The sequence below is a fragment of the Pongo pygmaeus genome, chromosome 16 (assembly GCF_028885625.2).
Source record: "Pongo pygmaeus isolate AG05252 chromosome 16, NHGRI_mPonPyg2-v2.0_pri, whole genome shotgun sequence".
Taxonomy (NCBI): Eukaryota; Metazoa; Chordata; class Mammalia; order Primates; family Hominidae; genus Pongo; species Pongo pygmaeus.
In genome coordinates this window covers 77927215-77941753 of record NC_072389.2, presented here as the reverse complement: position 1 = coordinate 77941753, position 14539 = coordinate 77927215, and the positions used below count along the sequence as shown (strand labels likewise).

Here is a 14539-nt window from a genome sequence, read left to right as displayed (position 1 = left end):
CCCATATATGTGGATTTGGGTGTAAGTCAGTACAGTAACTTGGAAGAAGAATTTGGCAGTATCAAAACCAAAACTTTTCTTATCTGTGGCCTAGCATTTCCACCTCTAAGAATTTATCCTACAGATATCTTTCACATTGCTTATATACGTATATATGAATATTTGTTTACTAGAGCATTGTTTATAATACTAAAAACTTAGAAACATTACCAAATGTCCACAAACAGAAGAGAAGTTAGATAAGTTAATGTATATCTCATCATTGGAATTATATTCAACATTTACAAGTAAGGATGTAGATCTATATATATTGACATTAACAGATCTACAGCTCATTTTGGTAAGGGGAAAAATGTTACAAACTAATAGTATTAGGATCCCATTTTTTTTTTTCTGTTTTTGTTTTTTGTTTTTGGGTTTTTTTGAGACAGTCTCGCTCTGTCACCAAGGCTGGAGTGCAGTGGCATGATTGCTCGGCCCACTGCAGCTGCCACCTCCCAGGTTCAAGTGATTCTCCTGCCTTAGCCTCCCAAGTAGCTGGGATTACAGGCGCCTGCTACCACGCCCAGCTAATTTTTGTATTTTTAGTAGAGACAAGGTTTCACCATGTTGACCAGGCTGGGCTCGAACTCTTGAACTCAAGTGATCCACCTGCCTCAGCCTCCCAAAGTGCTGGGGTTACAGTTGTGAGCCACCTAGCCTGGGCCCATTTTTATTTTAAAAATTAATAAATTTATGTATTTACAAAAAAATTGGAAAATTGTGCAAAATGTTATAACTAAAGTTATCTCTTGAGATCTAGAATTTTAGGGAGATGCTCTCTTTCCAGTGGGGATAGGGTTGGGAGGGACAGATCAGTTTTAAAAGTAGGGGAAAATAGAAAATTTTTAACTACAACTTTTCCCAAAAAAAGTTGGGTGCAACTTTTACCCAAAAAATATGGGATGAATCCATTCAGGATTCATCTGTGGTCTGGAGAGAGTGATACTTCCAAGTAGGTATTAATAGTCTGTGGAGGGTGAAGAATCTTGGGACTTACAGGAGGAGGTACCATGATCTAGACTGAATTCAGCAGCACTAAGGAGAAGGTCCCAGCTCAGGGCAGTTGGCTTCACAGACTCCCACTTTACTGTGATAAGAAGTTTGACAAGGTTGGACTTGACTTTTCTCCTAGCCACACCAATTCACTTCCCAGGCTTGGAATACCTTTTCTCCTCTTGGTAGCTTGGTGAACACCAATTCAGGGTTCAAGATCCTACTCAGAGATCCCCTTCAATGTCAAGCCTTCCACCTTTCCTGGACGTGGCTATTAAATCTACCATAGCCCTTATCACAATGTTTGTAATTATTGTTTGTGTTTCTCTCTCCTGCTAGACTGTGATCTCCTCAAGGGCAGGGACCAGGGCTTGTTTTTCTTTTTAACTGCCCCAGCACCTAGCACAGTGCCTGATGCACATTAAATGCTCAATATATCTTGGTTGGAATGAAGAAATGAGTGGGAAATGAGTGATATAATGGGCTTTTATTAGGCAGAATATGGGGGAGATGAAACCTGGATATGATGTGTATAAAGGTGGGAGGGGGAAGAGAACAAAGTGGGCATGGGAACAAACTTTGGTGCCAGCCTAGGAGGGTACCAGGGGATATGGGGGCAGAGTAGACATTAAAGAGTGGGAACGTGGCAAAGGCTGGGTTGCCTTTCTTAGTTTTCAATCCATAAGCAAAATCAAGTACCACTTTATAACCAAAACCAATGTGTTTTTTTCCCATAGTGCTAGGATTCTGTGAATCAAACACATTGATACGATGGAACTGTTTTGATTCAGGAGGAAACAGGGGTGGTAGAGGGAAAGGTTATTGTGCACTGAGGTAAAGATTGATAGTTTCCAGGTTACCCTAATAGTTATTAGTTACCCTAATACAGCAACGAGTTCTTCCTCTCAGAGAAGTAGAAAGACCTAAATCTTAGAATTTATGGATCCAGAGGTCTTCAGAGCAGTGTCTGAAAAGGCACTTTGCGTAAGTCTGGGTGTCTTCTTAGCATCGCCATCCCCAGTCTCAGGGTTTCAGAAATACTAGGTTTGAGGATATAAAAGTAATCTCTACATTAACTACTTGCTATTTATGCCTGATTATCACATAGCACAATCGTAACATTAAATATGCATTTTTTGAATTCCAACATCATTCATTTTTTCAGCAAACATGTACTGAATGACTGCTGTGTGTCAGGCACTGGGAATACAAAGACACTGAGATTGGTCCCTCCTGTTGAGGAACTCACAACCTAGGTGAGGAGACAGACAAATAAACAGCATATCTTAAGATAAGTGTTTTGAAAAATGTATGTATACATTGCTGCATGATCACATAGGAGGGTTTCTTAGGAAAGGGTGGGGGAATAACAGAAAAGTTTCCTAAAAGGAAAACAGAGCTGTTTCTTAATTAGGAGAGATGTGGAGGGAAGGCAAAGTTTGTTTCAATTGGAGGAAGCAATATGTGCAAAGAAAAATATGGAGAAAATATGGCATTTTCAGGGTTCTGTTAAGAGTTCATTGTTCATTGTGAGAGTTCCTGCACAGGAGCAGAAAAAGACAAGACGTTTTCTTATGATTACCCAGTGAATTCTGGACTTTATTCTGAAAGCTATGGGAGCCATTGAAAGATTTTAAGCAGAGACTGTCATGCTCTTATCTTCATATTCTAATATCTCTGAGGATAGTAGATTGACATGGGTATTCCTGGAGGCAGGGGAAGACCGCCTGGGAGATTTTTTGCATTCATCCAGGTGAGAAATTACAAGAGGCTGAATTAAGGCTTTGGCCCAGTGGGGCTGGGAAAATGGCGATGTGTTAAGAGATTATAAGGATTGTGTAATTGTAGGACTTTTTGAAAGTCTTTTTACTGTTGTAATCTCAGTGCTTAACACAATGTTTGAGATATCAGCCCGTCTGTAAATGTTATTTTGAGTTGATGAACTTGTGATCTACTCAGTTAGATGGAAGGTGTAGAAGAAGAAGATTTCTGGTGTAGGTAAATAGATGGGGCTGTTATCAAAGTGAGAGAGAGGATCAGCCAGGAGGAGGAATGAAGAGTTAGATTAGTTTTATGTTTAAGATTCAAGTGGCTTTTGAGACATTTGAGTGGAGGTGTATAAGTCTAGAGTTCCAGAAGAAGAGTTGGCTTGGAAAGACAGATTTGGGAGTCATTGGCCTGCTGTGGGAGTGAATGACATTGTCTAGGGAGAGTGTAAGTGAAGGGAAAAAGAGAAGTTTGGAGCCTTGGAGACCCTGGGTAACATTAGCACCTTGGGGTTGGTAAAGGAGAAGTAGAATGAAGAAGCATATTCAAGGCGTTAGAAGGAAAACCAAGAGAGCAATGTCCCCTAAGGTAAGGAAGTTTAGTTTCAAGAAGGTCAGGGATGTCTGATCCTGTCAAGAAGTCCCAGAAGGAGTGAGTGGTTTCTATTAGCTCTCTGACAGCAGGGATTTTTGTCTGTTTTGACCACTGCTGTATCCCCAGCACTTACAACACCCTGGCACATAGTAAGCATTCAGTAAATTACTGTTGAATGAATGAATGAATTGAAAAGAGTCCCTTGAATTTGGTTACAGAACCACAGGACTTTGGTGAAGCCATTTTGAGAGAAGTGGTGGTGAAGGAAGCCAGATTATAGTGGATTGAGGAATAGATAGGTTGTAAGGAAGCAGCTACAAAATACTAAGCATGACCAACATCATGAGCACATATGATGTACCAGGTACTGAGCTAAGCACTTTACATGTATTAACTCATTTAACCTTCCCAGCAGCCCAATTATATAGGTATTATGATCCCTATTTTACAGTTGAGGAAACTGCAGCTTAGAGAGGGTAAATAACTTGCCTAGAGAAGGCCTGCAGCTAGAAAGTGTTAGAACCAAGATTTGAATCCAGATCTGTTTTCCTTTGGAGTTCAGGTCCTTAGCTGCCCAGGCTGCATTTCCTCTAGGGAGTCTTTGTGGCAGGAAGGCAAAAGAAGGAGTGAGTGAGACCAGGAAGATTGCAAACATTTTAATGCTGATGAGAGTTGAAAGAAATAATTTGAAGGCTTTGGGAAAAGGGGAAATAATTTATACAAGAGGAGACTGAGAAGAGCTCCAGAGCACAGGTAAAAGGAAACCCCTTCCATCGAGGTGGAGGTCCAGGAGAGGGTACGGGCAGGTGTGTGTTGCAGATATTTTTGTCAGTGAGGAGAGGGGAAGAGGGTAGAGATAGTTGAAAGTTCTCTTCTGATTGTCTGCTGAGCATAAGGGAGGTGGTGATCAAGTAGACTTGAGGAAGATGTAGAGAATAGAATGAAGCAATGATGGAGATAGAAGATTTTCAGGGTAGCATCAAGGGCCCAGCCAAGATGGAGACCATGATTTTGCAGTGGTCCAATCCTGCTGTTTTGTGATTTTTCTCCCTTCCCTCCAGTAGGGTACAGTAGCCAGGGTCAGGGGCACAGCAGGCAGATGTTAGAATGATCCAGGGTTGAAAGTTTTGCCCATTGGTTGTGACAGAAGAAAAGAGACAGATCGTTGAGAGTATTGGCTAGATTGCGTTTGAGGTGATGGATCACTACATGTAGGCCAGCAGGGAAGGAAGCAAGGATGAGAGAAGACTGAGAACAGAAGGCAAATAGAGGGGTCATAGTACTGGAGTCTGGAGAAGGTTCAACAGTAGGACTTTGGTGATAGGAGCATCCTTGTTCTGAGAATTCCATGTCCAGAGATGACCTGTCTGTGATGAATAAGACAAAATTACTCTACAAGGTACTACAGGGGTAGAAAACTACCAGTGATGTTTATCTCTTTACTGAGGGGACTAAGGAAGGGTGCCAAAGATACTTTTATTTTTTTATTGTAAATATTTTCTACTGTTTGGTAGTACTGTTTGATTTTTTTTTTTTAACTTGTATGTACTACTCTTTTTTTTTTTTTTTTTTTGAAACAGTCTCACTCTGTTGCCCAGGCTGGAGTGCAGTGGTTCAGTCTCTGCTCACTGTAGCCTCCGTCTCTTGGGTTCAAGTGATTCTCCTGCCTCAGCCTCCTGAGTAGCTGGGATTACAGGGCCCACCACCATGACCAGCTAATTTGTTTGTATTTTTAGTAGAGACGGGGTCTCACCGTGTTGGCCAGGCTGGTCTCTTAACTCCTGACCTTAAGTGATCCGCCTGCCTCAGCCTCCCAAAGTGCTGAGATTATGGACCTGAGCCACCTCACCAGGCCTATACAACTGTTTTGATTTAAAAAAAAAGATACAAAGTTTTCAGTGAACCCAAAGAGAAGAGTAGGTTTATATGAAAGCAGGGAGATGAGTGAGCTGCAGAGGTAGGAGGCTGTGGTCCTGGAATGGGACCCTGGAGTGTATTATCTGTCTGTGGAATCACAAGGTCTTAGATCTGAAGAGGAGTAGCTGGAATCTGGTCCCACCCTGCCATTGTTTACAGGGAAGGAAATGGGAGCCCTGAGACTTACTCAGCTTGGCAGCAGCAAAACCAGAACCAGAAGCAACCTGTCCTGATTTCCCAGCCCTCTGGTCTGTTTTTCATGCTACCTTCTAAGCCCTGGAGGCTTCTCAATTTCCTGCTGTTCCAGCTGGACTCATGGCACATGTGCTCATGACATTGCTGGCTGATGGGGCTGTTTGCCGTACTGTGCTTCCCACACGTTGGTGCTTCTCAGTGTTCAGGGTGTGGGCGGGTGTGTGTAGAGGTGGCTGTACTACTGTCCCCTCCCTATTTCCTGCCCTCTTCATAGCCAGGCAAAGTAGCAACTTGGAGGCGGAAAACCACAGTGGTGATACCCTATTTACATCCTTTGCAATGACCTAGTGTCCCTCCTGTTTTGCCAGCTCTCGTGTTGCTGCCTCCCCCAAACATCCCTCTCATAATTTGTTTAAACAGCAGCCATGCCCCTGTATCTACTTCTTTCAGCCCAAACCCAGATGAGTCACTGAGAGAACTTCGGACAGGGATTCTTCACCATGAGATTGATGGCAGGGAGTGGAAGAATTGTAATTCTGGAGAAACAGCCCTTAAATTACGGGCATTGTTCTGGGGAAAAAAGTGCTTTCCTATTCAGCAGATCTGCAAAGGCGTCTGTGACTCTCCAAAAGACTACAGATTTAGGGAGTACAGTGCAGGTGTGTTTTAGAAAAATAAATTTTTTAAAAATTGAAAGATTAGGTATTTTTCTGTCTTCCAAGTAATAGTTCAGATAAACCTGGTGTTTGTGCGGCCTCTCTTGTTTTGTCATGAGGTCAGCGAGCCATGGTAGTTGCATGTGGATTAGTTGTGATTTCTCCTTATGTGGCAGGCTGAGCCCCAGAGGATTAGAACTAAAGCTCAGGACTTCGGCTGTCTTTTGGATGGCTGCCTGGGTAGATATGCAGATGAGCTCTCCGCACAACGATATTGGGGCTCCATGATGTGTGGGGTTGGGAGTGGGGACAAGAAGTCAGAGGATGGGGTATAGTTTTTCCTCACCCTTGCTCCTAGGTTAAGTCCTCATTGGTCTCCCTGTAGAGTCTCCTGTGGAGATGGGTTTGTAGCCTGTCTGCTTGGATGGCCCTACAGATTGGATGCCTTGAGTGTGGTCTTTGCCTTGAAGGTTTGCTTGTCCTTTTGTGTTGTAACAATGTAGTTTTAGGGTTCAAGTATGGAGTTGTGAATTGACCTGGACCAGAGTTGCCTCAGATTCCCTCCTCTTTGCAGAATGTAGGCAGGTATTGGTGTGGGGATCCAGGGTATTTACTGGTAAGGGAAAGAATGTGTTTGTTCATGATGGTAGGAAAGGCCCCCTTATTGGCTTGCTTCTTGGCAGACCTAAGAGCTGAGATACAGCCATGTGGTAGTGCTCAAGAGGTCTGAGCAGACTTCCTTGAGATGATCGGAGCGATTGGATTCCCTCTGCCTGCACATGGGTAACATTTGAGATTCCAGTTTGGTTCTGAATTCTCTCTCATTGCCTTCTGCCAGGCCACCCTATCCCTGACATTGTTAGTGCCGTAAGAAGTCATGGATGTTGTGATGCCGGTGGGATGAATATGGCTCCAGGAAAGAATAGAATAGAGAGGGGTTCATTAAGTTAAGGCTTGGGGCTATAACATCAGAGCCACCCTGAAAATCACAGGGAAGAACCAGCAGGAGGGTGAGAAGAGACAGTGTATTCATATTTTGGCTTTGGCATTTTTTCTGCATAGACAAGGGCCTGTAAAGCTATATTAGATACTATGTAGGTTCAACCCTCCACTGTTAGGGTAAAATCTACCTTGGATAGAGAACCTGTTTGGGAAGAAGAAGCAAGATGGGCGGGTGACCCTGACCTTCTCTGAGGTATCAGTTGCATCATCTCAGGCCTCCTCTGCCTGATCCTTCTGTCATCTGCTCCATTAGCTCCTAGGCTTTTGCAAAACTGGAAACCCTTCATCTGTAGCCCTCAAGAGCAGTACTACTTAATATGTCAATCTGCAATGAGATAAGAAGCATATTTACCAGAATGTAAGACTGATCTCTTCATCAAGAAAATCTTGTATGAAAAAATGTTAGAACTAGACCGTGTGTTTACTCTGACATGATTGATTTACATTCAGGCTTCATGTAAGTTTTCTATATAGTGACCAGCCAGTAACACAGTTTGCAGATTGGCAGCTAATCTGCAGACTGTACTTGGAATAGCAATGCTCTAGAGCTGCCTGTCATTCAGAAGCAGTTGTTGAGGTCGTGGAATTGTTTGTTTGTTTGGTACAGGCCAAGGGCAGCCAGAAATATAGAGCTGTCACCCAGAGCATTCAGAAGAGCTGGTTAAGAAGAGCTGTCACCCAGAGCATTCAGACATGGGTCAGGGCAGCTACTGAGGAAAAGAGGGGCACAACGAGAATTTAACAGCTGAACAGATGATCAGGCAGTGCCTATGCCAAGGGTAGATGCCATGTCCTCCCTTTCCTTTACCACAGGCATGTGAGCTGAGGGACTAGAGCTAGGGTCTTGGTTTTGCCTGTTGCTTCTAATGGCAAGTTGGCCGCACCAAGCTTACCCTGTCTTCCCAGGAAAACGGCATACACTGGAGAAGAATGTGTTGGTTGTCTCTGTAGTCACACCTGGATGTAACCAGCTTCCTACTTTGGAGTCGGTGGAGAATTGTAAGTACCATCCTGTTCCCTGTCTTAGAAGAGCAAACACTTGTCTGAAGCTGTAACTCTGGATGGCCTGGCCTAAACTGCTGATGCTCGGCCTGGAGTCCCCCTTGACCATGGGGACCGAGGGTCACCAAGTGCTGAGAGTCATGGAAGATAAGTTTTTCCTATGCAGAAACTTAACCAGTGCTGAAGGTTGGCTGTGGAACATCACACTGGCTCTTCACTGAGTCCCACAGGACACCTACCTGGTGGACTGGATACATTTCTATTTTAGGAAAGTGTATACTTTGCTAGTTTTCTCTAATAGACCCTACACTGGGGAAAGAAGGGGTTCTGGTCACTTATACTGAGATGAAGTTAAGTCATTAGTCCAGTGACTGCCTCCTGTCTTCCCTGAGCAGCATTTGGGGACTTCTCAGTCTCCAAAGTGAACAGTTGAGTTTGGCTCCTTCCTCACATTCTTGGAGGAAGTAGCTGAAGCATAGGGGAAGGGGAAAGGAGGGTGATTACAAAGGCGTTGGGAGCATCGCGTGCTGCACTCATCCCTGCAGGCATCCCTGTTCCCTTTGCCAGGAGAAGACTTCTTTCATCTTTCTGCTGTGGAAACTGACCTATGAGGTAGGTGGTGCTTTGTACAGAACTCCACTCCAGCCTGACTCTTGCTGTACATCATCATCCAGGGTCTACAGAGTCACTGTGGTGACCACCCTCCCACTCTGGCCCCAGACCAGGCCATCCTACAGCTGTCTTGCTCTGGGGACATCTCCTCATTGAAAGATTTTTTAAAATATATGGTCTTACTGGTTTTTTTTTAATCCAACAATTTATATAGAATATCTGGTCTATAATCTGAGAATAGAAAACCTTAACCAACTAAATGAGTTCATTTCTATCATTTCAGATACCCTGACCATAAATGATGACCAGTGTTTACTCCTCTCTGAGACTGTCTGGGGAGCTCTCCGAGGTAACAAATTGGGGCTGATTAAAAGAGAGAGAGAAAGGATGATGTGGGAAGGTTGGTGTTGGTGGAGTGCAGTGTCCCAGTCCCTGCTCACTGCAACCTCTGCCTCCTAGGCTCAAGCAATCTTCCCTCTTTAGCCTCCCAAGTAGCTGGGATTACAGGTGCCTGCCACCATGCCCAGCTAATTCTTGTATTTTTAGTAGAGATGGGATTTCACCATATTGCCCAGGCCAGTCTTGAACTCCTGAGTTCAAGTGATCCACCCATCTCGGCCTCCCAAAGTTCTGGGATTACATGTGTGTGCCACCACGCCCAGCCAGGAAGCTTTTTTTATGGGAACAATTGGCATGTTTTCCCGTCTCTGTGGAGCTGTCCCTGGAAGTTGACAGGTTTTACCCTGTGCAGCATCAGCAACTGCTGCTGCCCTGGTCCGGGGCTCTGGGAAGCAGTGGGAGAGTCTGCGGGCTGATGCTGTAGGTGCCAGCAGGGGACAGGTAGCTGGCGGGCAGGGGGAATGATGCTACCACAGACACTGCCTGTCCAGCTCTTGCTAAAGACATGTAATTGGAAAGGTTTTTTTAAAAGGAAAACTATAACGAAAGAAATAGATACATGCAAAAAAAAGATAAATAGTAGTGAAATATTTAGAACTACATTATTTCTGGAGAAAATGAGTTTACTGGCTAAACTATTGGCCCTTGTCCTTCTTCTGGGTTTACTGAGAAGGTATTTGGTGCCTAGATACAGACTTAGCCAAGTATCTGTCCCACTTTTGGTAAACCCTCTGCTGGTGAATGATGAGGGAAACTCTCTCGGAATTTCACACCTTGCTTTAGTTTGTCTTCATTCCCTTGCCCCACTTCTATGCTTGGAGCAACAGCATGCTGCCTCCCCTTCCTGCCCTCTTGTACCTTTCATGCAGGTGCTGATGGTGAATCAGGCTAGAGGTAAGGGAGCACCTGGAACTCCAGAATGCTGGGTGTCAGAGTCAGAGTGGGGAGAAGCCGAAACAGTACACTAGCAGTCTGCTCAAATCAGGTGCTGAGTGACTGCTGAGGTCTCATGGATTCTTTCACTTTGAAACTGGGGACTCTGATAATTTTCATGGGGCTTCTGCAGGGTTTCCAGAAGAGGGGCCCCAGCTTTTGAGAACATACAATGCTCTGGATTCAACACACCTGTGTGTGGGCCTTGCTAGACTCTAGGAGACAGTGTCAGTGGACTAGGGGAGTCCTTCTGGGGCAGTTGCTGTCCACCACACCTCAGCTCCCTATAGCTGGGTCTCTTCTCAGTCTCTGAAGAGGAAGAGTGGATGATTTTTTTTTATCTTCTAGGTCCAGCCATGAACCCAGACTCCTTGGAAACCCAAGCTTATGATCACTTTCTCACAATTTATTCTGGGACCCCTTTTCTCAGCTCTCTTAGCTCCTGATACGGGTTATCCATGAAAAGCCCAACTCTTGCAGGCTGACTTGTCTCTGTGTCTGTCCTCATGAGTATATGTCTTGGCCTCTCTTCTCAATATTCTTGTCAAGGCACAGGAAATATAGATAAGAGGTATGTGGATTTTGAAGGTTAGTATGTTGTAAGGAGGGGCACTAAAACCCTTACTCTGACATCTCCCAAAATGAAATACAGAAGTAAAGATGGATACTGGCTTCCTAATATCCCCTTTTCATCAGCGTTAAAAATCGTCAAGCCTACACTACATCCATTTTCACTGTGTACCCAAACGTTATGCTCTGCTACATTGAGAACCTTCCAAATAGAGACATCTCTTTTTCCACTCCCTGAGTCTTTACTCTGCCTCTCTACTTCTTCCTAGGTCTGGAGACTTTTAGCCAGCTTGTTTGGAAATCTGCTGAGGGCACAGTAAGTGTGGACCCTCAAAAAGGGCTCCTTTTTCATCTCTGGGGTTGGATCCCAATGTTGAGAATCCTAGAAAAGTCTTGTTTTGCCATAGGATCCTGGTGGCTTGAGATAGCCCCAGTAGAAATGGAAGAGGAGATGTGAGTGGAAAACTGGTTTGGTAGATTTGGTCTGTTTGGAATCACTGTAATTTGGTCCCCCTGAGTCATCATTTAGTAATGAGCTTGAGGCCACACTGCTTTGAAGAAAATAAACTATGTTAACAGGAAAATCCAGAATTTGTAGGCTGAATGGTGTATGGGACAGTTGTATTAGGCTGGCGTTGGACAATTGTTCTCTGGGAAGGTGGCTGCTTATGGTCATTTATAGAGGTGGAGAGCATTTGGGGAGAGAGTGACCCTGAGAACAGTCACAGATTGGCTTTTTAAGAATCCTGGGAGAGTTGTCTTCATCTCCTTGTGCCCCCGTAGTAAGCTTCCTTTGAATCTGACATGTTCAATGTTTGTTCTGCACAGTTCTTTATCAACAAGACTGAGATCGAGGACTTTCCCCGCTTTCCTCACCGGGGCTTGCTGTTGGATACATCTCGCCATTACCTGCCACTCTCTAGCATCCTGGACACTCTGGTAACCAGGCCTTAAGGCCTTTTTCACACTTAAGAGTTCTGGGGTGATGGAGCAACGGACAGACCAAGTTCCAAATTCTTAAAGAGTTAGAGTGACAATGTATGGACTGGGTGTGGTGGCTTACGCCTGTAATCCCAACACTTTGGGAGGCCGAGGTGGGCGGTTCACCTGAGGTCAGAAGTTCAAGGCCAGCCTGGCCAACATAGTGAAACCCTGTCTCTACTAAAAATACAAAAATTAGCTGGGCATGGTGGTGCATGCTTGTAATCCCAGCTACCTGGGAGGCTGAGGCAGGAGAATCGCTTGAACCAGGGAGGCAGAGGTTGCAGTGGGTGGAGAGCGTGCCACTGCACTCCAGCCTGGGTGAAAGAGTGAGACGCCGTCTCAAAAAAAAAAAAAAAAGAGATTGTATGTAACTCTATGAGCTCCTGGGAAAAATGTAGAAGATGAGCTGCTCCAAGACTCAAAAAATAACAAAGAGTGACTTAAATCTACCTTACAGGCTACTGTAGATCAATGTTCAGGCTGTTTCCAGGGATACAGATGTTTAGTGGAATTGGCTTCATTGGCAGAGCTAACTATATTTGTTTTTGAGACAGCGTCTCAATTTTTTTTTTTTTTTTTTTTTTTTTGTATTTTTTGTAGAGCTGGGGTTTCATCATGTTGCCCAGGGCTGGTCTTGAACTCCTGGGCTCAAGCAATCTGCCCACCTTGGCCTCCCAGAGTGGTGGGATTACAGGCATGAGTCACTACACCTGGCCGGCAGACCTAACTTTAGTTAGAACAAGGTCATAGGAGAGAGACGTTCAAAGCCTTACCTCGGGGCCGGGTGCAGTGGCTCACACCTATAATCCTAGCACTCTGGGAGGCCAAGGCGGGTGGATTGCCCAAGCTCAGGAGTTCGAGACTAACCTGGCCAAGATGGTGAAACCCCATCTCTACTGAAAATACAAAAGATTAGCCAGGCGTGATGGTGCAAACCTGTAGTCCCAGCTACTCAGGAGTCTGTGGTGGGAGAATCACCTGAGCCTGGGGAGATCAAGGATGCGTGAACTGTGATTGCACCACTGCACTCCAGCCTGGACAACAGAGACCCTGTCTCAAAAATAAATACATAAATAAATAAGGAAGGAAGGAAGGAGGCTGAGGCATGAGAAGCACTTGAACCTGGGAGGTGGAGGTTGCAGTGAGCTGAGATTGTGCCACTGCACTCCAGCCTGGGCGACAACAGCAAGACTCTGTCTCAAAAAAAAAAAAAAAAAAAAAAAGCCTTACCTGAGGAAGTTCCTAACTCTCTTGAGTTTAATGTGCAGTCTTATCTGACAGTTCCCGTGTCTGCCTTTTCCTTTGCTCCTGTGATGGAACCAAAGGAGGCGACACGTCTGCCAGCCTTGGCTACTGAGATTATGAGTTAAGAGGCTACTAAGTTCCCAGGAGGTCTCACAGTTGGGCTTAACATCAGTCAGACAACCCAACACAAATGGCAAGAGGAAGTGTTGATCTTCAGGCTTTTGGAAGATTCCAGGCTACCACAGTAGCTGCAGCCCTCCTCTTAATGTGGCCAGAATTTATTTCAAAAAGAGGAAAGACCACTTCTATCATCCATCTTTGGATGTGTCTCAAGTGTGCTGGGCCTTCCCTCCATGCCATCCCTCCCTGATGGGAAAGTTTGATAGACCCCATAAACACTTAATTGAGAGCTGAGGCAGGTCAAGCCTGTAGGGGTGTGTGGAGCGGCCTGAGAGCCTGCCCAACATCGCACGTTTGAGGCTGAAACCGGAGAGACTGTGATGGGTTCACAGTGTGCACTTTAACCTACAGGATGTCATGGCGTACAATAAATTGAACGTGTTCCACTGGCATCTGGTAGATGATCCTTCCTTCCCATATGAGAGCTTCACTTTTCCAGAGCTCATGAGAAAGGTATGTCCCCATTTCACTCAGACCAAGTTTATGGGTCAATGTCTGAATCTGGCAGTGGCCCTGCTGGCAAGAACAGGGTCTGTCATCCTAACCAGCCAGTTTTAGACCAATATAGGGGAAGGACACTGGATTTGGAGTCAGGAGACTTGAGTTCAAGTCCAAAACTTTGCCGATAATTTGCCTTGTGACCTTCAGGAGAGAATCTCTTCTGGCCTTATTCCCTTTTTAAGTATTTATATTCTGTTAAATGGACATAATATTAACACCTACCATGATTATCTCACTGGCATTATGATACTCAGATAAAACAGATGTGATAACTTCTGGGAAATTATGATCAAGTTTTTTGAAGATAGTCCCTGACACCAAAGGGCTATGGGCAGGTTTTCTGATATCTGGGGAGTCTTGTGGGCATTTTGAGTATCTTCTACTCTGCTAGCTTTCAGGAAATGTGAACCTGAAGGGTGTCTTGTGCCTTTCAGGGGTCCTACAACCCTGTCACCCACATCTACACAGCACAGGATGTGAAGGAGGTCATTGAATACGCACGGCTCCGGGGTATCCGTGTGCTTGCAGAGTTTGACACTCCTGGCCACACTTTGTCCTGGGGACCAGGTAAGAATGATGTCTGGGACCAGAGGGACTCTGCTTATTATGCTCAGAGTGAAGCTTCAGGGCACTGGCTCATGGAAGTGGCATATCACAGCCTTGGTCCTTGGAAGAATGTTTTCCATCGACTTCTTCCACCTGGGAATTTAGATAAGAAGAACTCACTTTGGACAATGGAGGCTGCTTCTTACTATTAAAATATGTACTGTTAGATTATGTAAGGGCACATTTTTCTCAGATGCCGTTGCAGGTAGTTGTGCCTAGAGTGGATGCTGAGGAATCTGACCACCAGGGTAGAATCTGAAAGAAAGAAGCCCAAGGGCAGCCTGCAGAGGTCAGAGTCAGTCACTACCCCTGCTCCCTTTCTTCTGTATGCCCTCAGCCCT

At 44.9% G+C, this 14539-nt stretch overlaps 1 protein-coding gene across 3 annotated transcripts in view; it reads left to right on the top strand.

Annotated features, from left to right (window-relative positions):
• Positions 1-14539, top strand: part of HEXA (hexosaminidase subunit alpha) — a 56067-nt gene that overhangs the window by 11839 nt on the left and 29689 nt on the right. For all 3 annotated transcript variants that reach the window (XM_054451516.2, XM_054451518.2, XM_054451519.2), the window contains exons 2-7: positions 8073-8165; positions 9064-9129; positions 10952-10998; positions 11511-11621; positions 13443-13544; positions 14027-14159. In XM_054451516.2, the coding sequence (XP_054307491.1) occupies positions 8073-8165; positions 9064-9129; positions 10952-10998; positions 11511-11621; positions 13443-13544; positions 14027-14159 (552 nt within the window). The remainder of the gene's footprint in view (positions 1-8072; positions 8166-9063; positions 9130-10951; positions 10999-11510; positions 11622-13442; positions 13545-14026; positions 14160-14539) is intronic.